At 39.7% G+C, this 13,435-nt stretch overlaps 1 protein-coding gene across 1 annotated transcript in view; it reads left to right on the top strand.

Moving 5' to 3' along the window:
- The first annotated feature begins 2,158 nt into the window (after window positions 1-2,158).
- LOC125804593 (protein arginine N-methyltransferase 8-B) overlaps window positions 2,159-13,435 on the top strand; it is a 42,702-nt gene continuing 31,425 nt past the window's right edge. The window contains exons 1-2 of the mRNA XM_049483639.1: window positions 2,159-2,975; window positions 11,752-11,991. Coding sequence (XP_049339596.1) covers window positions 2,907-2,975; window positions 11,752-11,991 — 309 coding nt within the window. The 5' untranslated portion in view covers window positions 2,159-2,906. The remainder of the gene's footprint in view (window positions 2,976-11,751; window positions 11,992-13,435) is intronic.

Here is a 13,435-nt window from a genome sequence, read left to right as displayed (position 1 = left end):
TACCCAACTCATTCCAAAAATACAGGATGGAGCACTAGCATTCCAGAGAAGACAGTTCCACTGTTCTGTGTGTAGTGTATGTGTTTGTATTTGCACAGATATGTGTCAGCCATGGGTGCAACTAACAGCAGCTAAACAGGTCTGCAACCAACCAAAAAGTCAATTTAATTAACAATGTTGAATATAAAAAAATTGTACACTTCAGATTTCATGGTAGATTAATTGTTAATTTGTAGCTGTGCCACATACAATCAAGTGTTGGGGACAGTAACACAATGGGGGAAGGGAAATGGTTGCTCAATCAATCAGTTCACATTCAGCTTGTTCGCCAAAAGTGACACATTACATTACATTTTATTTTACAAAATATAAGAATATTTAAAATTTAAATGTCTTCTGTGCATTTTAAAGGGGATGTAAATCCCCAATTTAGCTGGTTTTATCCTTTTGAAGCAAGATATAAAACTAGGAACAGGAACTGTACCCACAGGAAGCTAGTGCTGGTGATTTTCATGAATAATTCGGTTAATTAAAAATGACAGTTTTAATGCCATTTTCAAAATGGAGTAGTTGCGATTTTACACACAGAAATTTTATCTTTTTAATTTTAAATATACAAAAACGCTACTCATTTCTGAAGTGTTTCTCCATCTTAACAGCTACTTCCACAGACTAACTTGTGCATTTTACAGGCAAACCTAGTTTTTAACCATTTCTTTGTCATCTGCAGTTAGATTTTTAGTAAGGGGGGGAATTGGTTATAATCAAAAATTGGAATTTTTTGGTAAAGAAATCGAAGATATTTTTTAGGCCATAATCGCCCAGCACTACAGGAGGCAGAGATAGCTTTATGTGTTTTATCCAACACATAAAGTTAGGAACAGGAGCCATACCCACAGGAAGCAGAGATGCAGGACATGGCAGAAATAATCGTCAAGTAAACTGGCTAGATGGAGAGAAAATATCGCTGCTGTCAAGACAAAAAACTTGTTTTTCACTTTCTGACAAAATTTGAACAGCCTTTTTTTTAAATGCCAGGCACAGCTGCAGCAACAGCACACACTGCAATAATGACAATCACTTTCCTCAAGTTTCACTTCCACAGCGACTTTGCAGTGTTTGCCTATGATACTGCAGGCCTATTCCTTTCTCACAATTTTGTGGCAACGTGTCCACAGCATCACTGTTTAAACTTGCTTTTTAAAATACTGTCAACACATTACATCAAATAACGTCTATATGTTCATTTATCCACCCAACTTCTTATGTGCATCGTCCTGGTCAGGGTAAAGGTGGCTCTGGAGCTCACCTAGTATCATTGAACAGGGTGGCATCCATCACTGGATACCACACACCACCATTCACTCACACCTAGGGGCCAATTCAGTACAGCCAATTAATCTACCACAAGCAACACCTATTTCACCCCCACAGAAATATACCTTCTTGGTTCAAACTAGAAGACTTACATTTGAAAACAGACAGGCACTGTATTTCAACATGAAAACCTTCTATATCCAATCTGTGAAATATTACAGATATTTTCACATTTTGCATGTGTGCATGCATCCCAAATGTAATGGCAAGTTGCAGGACATGGTGAATAATTGTAGTGAAAATTGGCATTGGTGGAAACATATTTGATCTAGTGTGGATAAAATATAAAATATTCTTTAATTAATTGTTAACATTCCTCTATGTGTGTAATACTGTGTTCAATGCGTATTGAATGCTATATTGATATTGAACTGTATATGATCATATACAGCTTTGGAAAAAAATAAGAGACTTGTTAAAAATGATGAGTTCCTTTGATTTGACCAAATTTAAAACCTCTGGAAAATAATCAAGAGGAAGATGGATAAAGTTATCTAAAAGCAGTGTGTAAGACTGGTGGTGGAGAACATGCCAAGATGCATGAAAACTGTGATTAAAAACAGGGTTATTTTACCAAATATTGATTTTTGAAATCTTAAAACTTGAAACTATGAATATGCACTTGTTTCCTTGCATTGAGGTCTGAAAGCTCTGCATGGAATGTGGGGGAAATGTTGTCCAAAGTTTATATAATAAAACAACAATATTTTATTTTACTCAAACATATACCTAAAAATCAGAGAAACTGATTCAGAAACTGGAGTGGCTACCTGAATGAGGACTCATCTCTGTGCTGGAGTTGAGTGTGACACACACACCCACACACACACCCACCCACACACACCGGCTCCGTTTACAGGAATTCAACTCATTCGTCCTCCAGCGCGAGCTGGGAAAGATGCGCGAGGCACCGGCAGGCGTTCACTGCATGCTCGCTCGTACGGCTCGAGACACACACACACTGAGAGGAAGAGCCGGTGCAGAACTGAGAGCTGCTGCTGTGAGAAGAAGAACACTGAGGAGATGAGAGGAGGTCCAATCTGAAGAAGACTGAAGAAGCATTTCCAGCCCAGAATCTTCACTTCACACACTTTTAATCCGGATTCAGATCCAGAGCAGGTTTCATTCTGCAGGAATTCCTCAGCAGCTCCACAGACATGGAGGACTGACAGTTTTCCATCAGCTCTAGTGATTACCACAGAGAGAGAGAGAGAGGTGGAGAGATGGAGCATCTCCCGCTGTTTCTGTCAGCAGCTGTGAGGAGCAGTGAGAGCCCCGCGGGCTGTGTGAGGATCAGTCTGTGTGGAGAACTTTTCTAGCATGGCTTCAGGAGAGCAGTCCTCCTCCTCCTCCTGCTCCTGCTGCTGCTGATACCGCTGCTGTACGGGATGCTCTGCGCTCTGGAGCTCGGCTGGAGTTGACAGTGTTTCCCGCCCGTTCTGAGGACTTTTAGGAGCATCTGTGGTTCAGACTGATCTCAGACCTCCCCGCTCTCCCCCCGCTGGAGCTGAGCCCACCCGCCGGCTCTTATGGGAATGAAACACTCCTCCCGCTGTCTGCTCCTCAGGAGGAAGATGGCGGATCCGGACAGCGCGGAGGTGAGTGAGTTCACCCCCTGATTTACCCGCAAACACCGACTCCAGATCCCGCTCTCATCTCCGAGAAGCTCGCCCAGGTGTTGCTGGAGTCGAGTTACAGGTGAAAACTCTGAGGGCTGGAACAGCAGAGGCAGGGTCTGACAGGGGAAAAAGTTCAACTCTAAAAAAAAGGACATTTCTTTATGATCTATCTTAATAAAAACGGATTACATTCCATTTTTGTTTTGGAATGTTTCCAAACACTGTTCTTTTAATATAAATTTTTGCCGGTTCTCCAGAATTTATTTTTTAAGTTATAAAAACGTATCCAGAATTACCCCAGCCTCATTTGCAATATCAGTTTAATGGTCGAGGAATTTATAGGCAAACTCCGGTGTAAAATGAACTTTTGGCTTTTGGTTTGGTTAGTAAAACATGATAAAAAGTACTCCCACAGCTTTCCGAGATCCAGAAATTTTAACAGTTTGTCCAAACACCCTTTAGACTGGATGACACAAGGCATAATTTGCCCCGATAAATCACTTTTTCCACCGTTATCCAGGCTCAAATTAGACTACGTTGACTTCGCATAGCATAGTAGCCGACAACAGGAATGATGGCGGCGCTTGGAGCTGAAGCTGGCGTTATAGGATGTAAACAGTGTTTTTTAATAAGCTTCTTGTGCACTTGTTAAGTTTTTAATGCCTCATTGTCAGGGCTCTCCGGATTCTAGCAAGGAGGTATGTAGCTACTTTGAGCCTGAATAGTGGTGGAAAAATCGATTTATCAGGGCAAATTATGCCCTGTGTCACCCAGTTTACACTGGTTTACTGGTTACAAGGTTTAATGCTCTACTCCTGAATTATTCTGATTCTCAGAACATTCAAAATTATATTCATAGAATGTTTCACTTTAGTTGTGGGAACGTCGCATGTCAGTGTTTCCTTATTTTTTTCCTTAATATTTCTTTCATTTGTTCATTAAAACATTACTGGAAAGTGACCTCAACCTCATTTACAAAGACATTCTAGTGAACATTCTGAAACGTTGTCTTGGAGCATTCTCAGAACATTCTCAAACATGTAAAATTATATCCTCACAGTGTTCCCTTAATGTTTTATTTTGGCTGTGGGAATGCAGTAAATTTATCCAGGTTTCTTAATATTCCCAAAACAGTTCCAAAAACATTCCAAAACATTACCTCAAACTCATTTGCATTGACAATTTAACATTTTGGGACCGTTCTCTTGGAACATTCTGAGAAATCCTCAGAAAAGTCTCAGAACATTAAGATTTTTTGTTCATTTACCTCACATTCGCTCAACATTAATTTGTCCAGTTCTCTCAGCATTCCTAGACTGTTTTTCCAAAGCTACAGCAATGTTCCCAGAATGCCACCTCATCCTCTGGCAGTGTTTGGATGATGAGTGTATATTTTTTGTGCTCTGGGAATTTTACCTGGGGTGAAGCTAAGGGGCTTCCGAGCAGAGTGCTCAGGAGAGTCCTGGAGGACCACCTGGTCTTTCAGTGATACAAGTGTTAAACTTCCTGAGTTAAAGTATGTGTGTGTGTTAGTGTCTGTGTGTGTTACAGCAAGAAAAGCAGAAAAAGACACAGGACAGGGAGATCCTCTATGACCAGCATTGAAAATCTGTTAAAGCATGGATCAGAGAGTGTTTTTGTATTTAGCAGCAAAATGTCCTGAGCAAAATGGTTTTTATTTTTCATAATGCTTGTGTGTGAGTGCGTTGTAAAATAAAGCTCTGTGCAGAGTGTGATAATTCAGAGCACTGAGTGCGTTTTTGGTTTAATTAGGGTGTGAATGTCTGTGTCAGATACAGTTACTCCCTGATGAGAGTGGGTTGTGTGCGTCAATATGTTGTGTGTGTATGTGTGTGTGTGTATTAAAGCCGTGATCACAGGTTTTATCAAGTCTAAGTAAGGTGTGTGTGTGTGTGTGTGTGTGAGAGAGAGAGAGAGAGAGAGAGAGAGAGAGAGAGAGAGAGAGAGAGAGAGAGAGGCATAATAAACCTCTTAGCTAAAGCGCTGGCCGTGGTGCTGGATATGCCTGAGCTCGGTCTCAATCGCTGATTTTAAACTAAACTTAAACTATTTCTTTCTGGTTTATTAGTGCTTACACTTCTCTGTTTACTAAATTTGTGTTTCTGCCTCAGTTTAATTATTCCTATGACCAGCTTCTAAAGGTTACCTCTATTTTCTGATGCATTCTTTAGCCTTTAACCATTTATGTTCCTTGCATTCATTATTCCACCCTAAGAAACACTAACTGGTAAATGCATGCAAAGCAGTGCTGAGATTTTCAGCTGGTAGCTTACAAGTAAAACAAAAAGGTTTGAAAAGTTTAACAAGATTTGTTTTTCCAATTTCTCATTTTCAAATGAGTAGTTGCAGTATAATATACAGCTCTACCCATCCCTATTGGTTTAAATGACCAAACATTTCAGTTTCAATCTAAATTTTCTCCTTTAAGCCATTTATTTTATCTTGTTGTGCCTGAGCTAGTGATATCAGCCTAACCCCCCAAAAAACATGTTTAAACTATTGTTCACTTAGGAATGAAGTGATTGATAATCTTGCCTGAAACAGACAATTTTAATTTTTGTTGAGTTTTCAGGCAACTAGCTATTTAATAATACTGTTATTGATCATGTGATGTTATTGTGCTGTTATTCACATGAACAGACATTTTGTACAAAGATTTTAGTTTTTTCAGAAAGTCTGATGTTATTTGTTAGCCAGCCAGCTAACATTAGCATTATTTATAACAGTGTTTGTACTCTGTCTTGACCTGCGCCCTCATCACATTTATTTACTGGTTTGAGTCCAAATATTGTTTAAAATATCTTTTTCTTTGATCATCACCAGTGTGTCTTGAATCTCTAACAGCAGCTCAGGGTTTAAACTGGATTTAAACTAGTAGATTTGGTTCATCTCAGCAGCAAACAGAATATACAGAGCTGACCTTTAGTACTGTAATTTAATGGTTTAATTTTAATAAGTAATAGTTTAATTTTTAAACTATTACTTATAAAATACACAAACTTCACTTTCACCTGTTGAAACATGGTGGCAACTAATGGAAAAATCCACTTTTTGCTGTGCTACAAAGACAGTAAAGGTGGTCTACACACTGCATATTTTTAATTTGGTTTTCCAGTTGCAGACTGTTTTTTGTAGATCGGAGGCAAATTTTTTCAGTGGTCATTGGCGAGATGTCCCTGCAAACATCTAGCAGGCTTAATATCCAGACCAGTCGGCGACTGAGTCAAGACTACCCATAGCCCATGGGATCACATAGACTGAAAAAAACAAAAGTGTCCATCCAGCAGATGTTTTGCATGGTATCTCTCATAAGGAATGGGAATAAGACGTTTGGTCTGGGAGAAGGGGATGGGTCTACTAATTAAGTAGGCTTTTCTTACACCAGCTCTGGTCTTTGCTGTGCAGACTATGGTTGCAAATTCAGTTGAACAGATGAGAATGGAACCATGGTGTCCATGTTAATACACAGCCTTGATCTGTATTTTCATATTATTTATCATTTCCATTTAGTGTTTGCTGTGCTCACTAGTTTAACAGCATTTTCTGTGTGGAGTACAGTACATTCCTACTGGCTTCATAAAGGCTGGAATCTCAGTACATTCTACATGTCATTGCATTATTTTTTCTTCCAGAAAAAGAAAATAGCACAAGATACAAATACGTCATTTCTTTCCACCAGAGCTCGATGTTGTGATGACATAAAGGACTTTGCTTACATGCACTTTTTTGAGTGGTCCTCTAAAGAAACAGGAATGACTAGGAAGAAATCTAAAGCCCAACATGCCAGAAAGCACCTGACCCCATAATATACTGCCAGAAATAGCAGTGAGAAAAGCTTAAGACTTGTACTTGCTCAAGACTTGCACTGAACGCTGAACCCAAGGGGACAGAGAGAGACAGAGAAAGAGAGAAATGGAGATAAGGTTGAGAGGTTTATGTAACATCCTGAAATGTGCAGCACAGAAAAAGCTTATCATGCATTCCAGTCCAATCTGACAGACTTACAGAACACAGTACAGGATATTGACCACGAGAACCAAGACTAACATGTTAAATATAAATCGTATTCGAAATGGGGCTGCAGCATTGATTATATTAGAAATTAGGGGTGACCAATTGTTGTATACAATGACTCCCCAGATCATCACGCTCAGCAGCAAAGTCAGGATTGAATTTTTTACCACAAGGCCACTATTTTCGAACCCAGACCCTGGATTGATTGCTGAAAACGATACAATTCCTGTCCAGAGCAGTCCCAGTTTTCTCAAAGGCAGTGGTAGCTGACTGACGGAAGTTGATCTAAATGACCATCCTGCTTCTCTCAGTCCAGTGATGCGCCTAATACTACCAAAATAATGAAGTTGTGACTTTTAATACGATACCTGCCTAAGTATCTTAATACCAATACTGAAATGACACCATGGCAAAAACCTAAAACATCAGAATAATGTCAGAATGATCATTATGGGACTAATAGAAGATCGAACATGGAACTCCACTTATTTGAAACAAAAAACAGAAAAGATTATGTGATGATTTGTTTAATCTTCATTTCAAGTTAGTACATAATATTTGTATGGAGTTTCTTTGATGGTTAACTTTGACTGTGAGCTGTAAGCTATCTGGGAGTAGAGCATCACACACGCTCCTGTTTGGAATCAAAGTTCAAGTCATTGTTCTGTGTTTTGGTTGCTGAAAAGCCAAGGAAACCAGAAAATAGGGCATTTAAACACTGAGAGACATTTTAACTTTTAAATCCACTGATATTCCATGAATTATAATGTAACCTGTGGTCATGGGGGGTTTGGATGCTTTGAAAAACTTACATGATGGGTTGAGTGTAGAGTTGACTCGTTGAGTGAATTGGTTCATGAATCGAGTGCAAATTCAAATCAATGATTCAAAACTTGTAAACATTGTTTACAAGCCTATGCGCTGATTTTATGCTCTGAGCTTGTGTATACACAGCTGTGGGAAAACTCACAGATGCCACAAAGCTCACCTCAGACACTGGATTATACTTCAGAATGTGGGTTTGTGAGAGAAATTAAGGATTAAACAAATTATAGACGTTACGTTGAAGGAAGCCATATATGTATAAAGGTGCCGTATATATGGTTTATGCTGATGTGTTAAAGCATTCTTGAGTTATTTATATATTAAACTGGGAAAATAACAGGGTTCATCATCTGGTGCTGGGGTGTGGCACCTGCGGCTAATTGGGTTAAAGTACCAGTACTACATAAATGGAGTTTTGTTCCATTTTTAATGATCAAGTATTAATATACAGTACTTTTACAGTATCAGTATATCATGCAACACTAGATGCACCCTCACTCACACTCTGGGCTGGGATAAATGTCTTTGAGTGTGTTGTGGGAGCATGTCTATCAGTTGACAATCTCTCATCAAGAGGTGCACTAGCAAACAGTAGCCTCTGAAAGCCTTTTTAAAGAGCACTTTTGTGGCATAACCCAGTATTTAATCAGATCACACCTGAGATCATTCACATACTGTATCTACTGTAAATACTACTACAGATAGGTCAAACTAATTGCAAGAGGTCACAGTATCTCGCACAGTTCTTAAACACATCTGAGAGAATCCGTGTTAGAAACTATAGAAAACAATATCAGATTTTTTCTCGCGAACCTGCGTGGCGAAGGTTGAGCGGGTGAAGTGTGGCGTGGGGTATGTGAAGTAAAAATAGAATGTGAAATGAGATTTGCTGGTTGGCTGGAGGGGGAAAGGACATTTGCTCTCCACCCCTCCCTCTGTTAGATGCTATCTTGACACCTTGATGTCTCTTGATGCAGCTGCTTTCCCTGCTGCTGACACTCATTATCTTAAATCCTCTGGCAGTGGAGCCGCACACACACACACACACACACAGATGCAGAACCAACGCACACACATACACATACCGCATGGCCACATGGCCACACACACTTACACACCTACACTTTCAACTACCCACCCATACAACTGCATACACACAAACACACTCATGCGCTCACCCACACATTTACGTATCCTGGCGTTGGACAACTTTCTGAAAGATGCTTATTAAACTGTTCTTTTCATCATCGTCAGATTCCTGGCAGCTCAGAGCTGGCAGTTATGATACGCTACACTGAACTCAAGCTGTGAGGAACCGCACACTTTCTGTGGTATTGACTCATCATACATGTCCAAACTTACAAAATAACAGTTCTGAAAGTGGACTTTCAAGTAGAAGTTGAAATGCAGAGAGGCTGGGATTGTTTTTCAGGAATCAGATGAGGGATGAACAAAAGCATAAAAACACATAGGCCCAAACTAACTTCAGCCCTATGCCCTACCACCTAGCCCTACCCCTCTGCTTTTTGCATGCACGTCTAGGGGTAGAGTTTTTTCAGAGGCACACTCACAACAGAGAGCTATGAGAATCACTGGCATGATAGCGTCACAAGCGACCAAAGACACCCAAAAATGTATTTTCCTTATTATAAAAATGTAATTATATTAAAACTATGATAACCATTGATATTGCCATAGTTTAATGTGTATTTTCTATGTTTTATGGCTATTTTCTTCAAAACAAGCTTTTAAAAACCCCGCTAATTTTCATCTCAGTAGCTAGCTTGCTATCTAGTTTTCATGTTCCACCTTAAATGATGCAACATATGGCAGAGACTGCAGCATTTAAGGTGGAACAGAAAAATAAAAGCCAGTAGAAGCTAATTTCAGCTCTCCATCACAATGTGATGCCCTAAAGTTAACTACTACCTGAAGCTAGGGTGCTGAACTTTAGCACTCTACTGCAATATATCTGTATCTCATTTAGTATTTATTTTCCTACCGTAAAACATGGCGGTGCGTTAAAAGTCGGAACCCCATGACACAAAACATGGAAAACCCACCCAGATAGGGACTTGAACCCAAGACCCCAGTGATAAGAGACAACTGTGCTAAATACACACTGTACAACCTTCTTGTCACAGTCTAGACAGTGTGAAATCAGATCACTTGCGGTCCACTTTTTTTTCTAATCCACATTTTTTAGGCCAATCCCGACATCCAGTGATATCAAATAACCATTTCTGAAGGACATGGATGTTTCCTTACTATCAGTTCATATAAGAAATGACAGAATAAGTCATGGTAGTTAATACATATGAATACAGGCAATGTGTAACAAAACTGTAGAGTTTAAGGGATTAAGACATGCACACTGTGTGACATGGAACAGCTTCTTATGAACTCCTGCTGAACATCTACATGTAGGACATGGCGGTTAATGAATGCAGCACTGGCAGTGGCAGGCCTGTCTGCTGTAATATAGAAGATTTATTAATCAGCTGATTTTATCAGCGAGAGAGCAGAACGGTTCCGCTGTCCTTTCCATGCTCTCTCTCTCTCTCCCTCTCTCCCTCTCTCTGTAGGTAGTGAATGTGTTAATCTGAGGCAGGGTGGTGGACCGTATGTGCTGTTCTTTTCACCGGCTGCTTCCTTTCTAACCTTGGCCCTCACGTTAGTGTAGTCACCGTCTTCCCACCTGTCCTAGGAATGCCAACTGGGTCATGAAAAAAAAAAACAGTTTAGTATGTCTTTAGTATTCAATCATGATAAAAATGTAGGACACCAATAAAAACATAGGACCACTTGATCTGAAGGATGGAGGTAATATAAAGGTAATTTAAATATTTAATTAATTAAAAATATGTTGTAGATAATTAGCAGCGCATTGCGGTTTGTCAGTTATCACATCAAAATGAATTTAGGTAATTAGATAGTTAATTCTTTAGCTTTCTTTCAGTCAACTGGAACATTATTTAAGTCCTTCAGTTTCAGCATCACTCCAGAAGGACCTGAGCTTGTTCTCATGCATAAGCAGACTGAATCTGAAATCCGAGTATATTGCAGTTAAGTGTTTACATGCACTGAGGAACACTATTGCTAAATCCTGAGCTTGTTATCAGATTTATTACTCTGAGTTTTAGACCTTGATCTAAGAAATTAGAGTATGCTACACTCACAAAAATACAAAGTATTCTGTTTCAGAACAGATTTTGTGTAACGCCAGACAGAGTGGAGCGACGCTTGCCAAGTAAAATGAACAGACAGGTTTATTTACAGGCTGACAATCAGATATTACAGATGTTAAAGCCAAACAAACAATAATCTCACCAGAAACCAAAGCCGTAGTCGTATTAACAGTCCGTGTTCGTAACCAAAAGACAGTCCAACCAAGCATTAAATCCAAAAGGGGCAAAACAAGAGACATAAACCGATAAACCAGAAAAGAGAGTCGTAACGAGAAGGCAATAGAAGAACACATGAGAAACGCTTAGTATGCAACCAAAGTCGACAATACCTCACGAAGATAGAATACATAATGCAGCCTTAAATAAAAAATACATGATGAGCATAACCCGGAACTTCCTCAGGTGAATCTGAGCGTCGGAGAGTAACGTGATTGGGCGAAGGAGAGCGACTGACGGTGACGTCATAAAACATAGGATTCTGGGAAACGGAGTCCGGTAGTGTGGAAGGAGAGTCAGGCTGCGTAACATTTTGAGTATAGATAAATGCATATACATGTAATGAGTTCCAAAGTTTCTTTCTTTCCCCTGTAAAATTCCTGTTCTGGACATATACAGTTTTTGCATGATAGCTGCTATACATTTATATATGTAACTTCCTCTTTCTCTCTCTCTCTCTCTCGCTCTCTCTTTCCTGTTGGCTTTATCAGCAGCAGCCCCTGAGTGCAGCCCCGTCTCACTCAGCACAGCCGTCTCCTCTGCCTAAACCAGTGCCCTCGGTCCACCATGCCCCAAGGCCTTCACACGTCACACACACACCACACACACCGCACGCCGCCACCCTGCCCAGCTGTCCAGGCCGCGGCAAGATGGCCAAATTCCTCAACCCTGAGGAGATGACCTCCAGGGATTACTACTTTGACTCCTATGCTCACTTTGGCATCCATGAGGTAAGTGTAGGTTTTAAAAGAGGGTGTGGTCAGACTTTGGCAACATTGTCATTCTGGCTTTGGCTTGGATTTAGAGTTCTAGGAAAAATATATACTACAGCAATTTTCTCAGTGGAGGCATTTTACATTTTTGACACCTTTATTTTTAAGTGTACATCTGAACACATTATGCTCCCTCCACCATGCTTCACAGTGGTGTCTAGAATTTACTCTTAAACTTTTTCTAGGTTCATGTGTCTCTATACCATAGATACACGTTTTACACCTGTGAATCCTACACTTTCAATCTACTTTTTCTAGGCTATACTCAATACTCAATATGTTTAATTCTAACTGTTTGTGTTATATTGTGTTATATTGTGTATAATTTGACTTAGATAACAGTCAGACCCCATTTTCTTACTAACTAACTCTTTTTGCAACTGTAAATTTCTTGTGGGTCGTGTGAAAGATGAGACAATCCATGAATAGGACTTCCATACAAAAAGCCGCTGGCTCTAGTCTGTAATTTATTTTAAAGAATGCTAAAATTAGCTACTCTATAAAGCACCTTTCAGGTCACTGATTTTGGGTAAAATGAATTGGCCTCACTGCAGCAGCTCTTCTATTATGAGCCTGCCTGTGTAAGGTGCACTGATTCTGACAGGAAATGAGGTGAGAGTAATGCAGGTGGATGCAGAGCGAGGGAGCGGGAGGGAGGGACTGGCAGAGCGACAGGCAGAAGGGGAGGGGCTGAGGTCACTGGGTTTGGAGATGGGTGTGAGCAGTGGGACTCGGGCGAGATCTGTGTGAGATGAATTTTTCTTCAGTCTCATTTTTAGTATATAGGTCAGACCTTTTTCTCCTTTCCCTTTATCTCATCTCCTCAATGTGACTGAGAGCCTTATTTTAGCACTGGAAAAGAATGCAGCTGCAGCAGAGATCTGAAGTGTTCTGCATTAACAGCAACAGTTTTGCTCATTCTCACAGGTTCCAAACTGTGTTCAGAGGATGCATAAGAGCATTTTAGGGAAAAATGTGTTTCTAGCCTTTACAGAAATAATACACTTTAGAGCTATATATTATTGTGTAACTACAGAAGTGCTCATATCAGTCATAATTTTTTAAGGTCAAAAACATTTTCTGCAATTTTAACAGCAATAATTTTATCATAACTATTAATTATACAAAATGGCAAAGGAGCTGATCTTTTCCTTCTAAAATTAACAGCTTATTAGCTGTTCAGCAGTCTTGTGTTGTTGCGCTAGCTTGATGTTTTGCTGTTAGCAAGGTTGTCAAATAGTTTAAACTGATTTATTTTTTTTAAGAGAGAGATATAGCTGCTAGCTTGATGATGTTAGCATGCACAAACATTTTTTTTATTCTCTGTTAGAAAAGCTTTTAACACAAGTAAGTCAGACTGTTGCAGATAGTAGTATGACAAGTAATTTTTACAAAAATAAGG

Source organism: Astyanax mexicanus, chromosome 9 (assembly GCF_023375975.1).
Source record: "Astyanax mexicanus isolate ESR-SI-001 chromosome 9, AstMex3_surface, whole genome shotgun sequence".
NCBI classification, from domain to species: Eukaryota; Metazoa; Chordata; class Actinopteri; order Characiformes; family Acestrorhamphidae; genus Astyanax; species Astyanax mexicanus.
The sequence above is the reverse complement of the archived record's forward strand: the minus strand, read 5'-3'. Positions and strand labels throughout refer to the sequence as shown.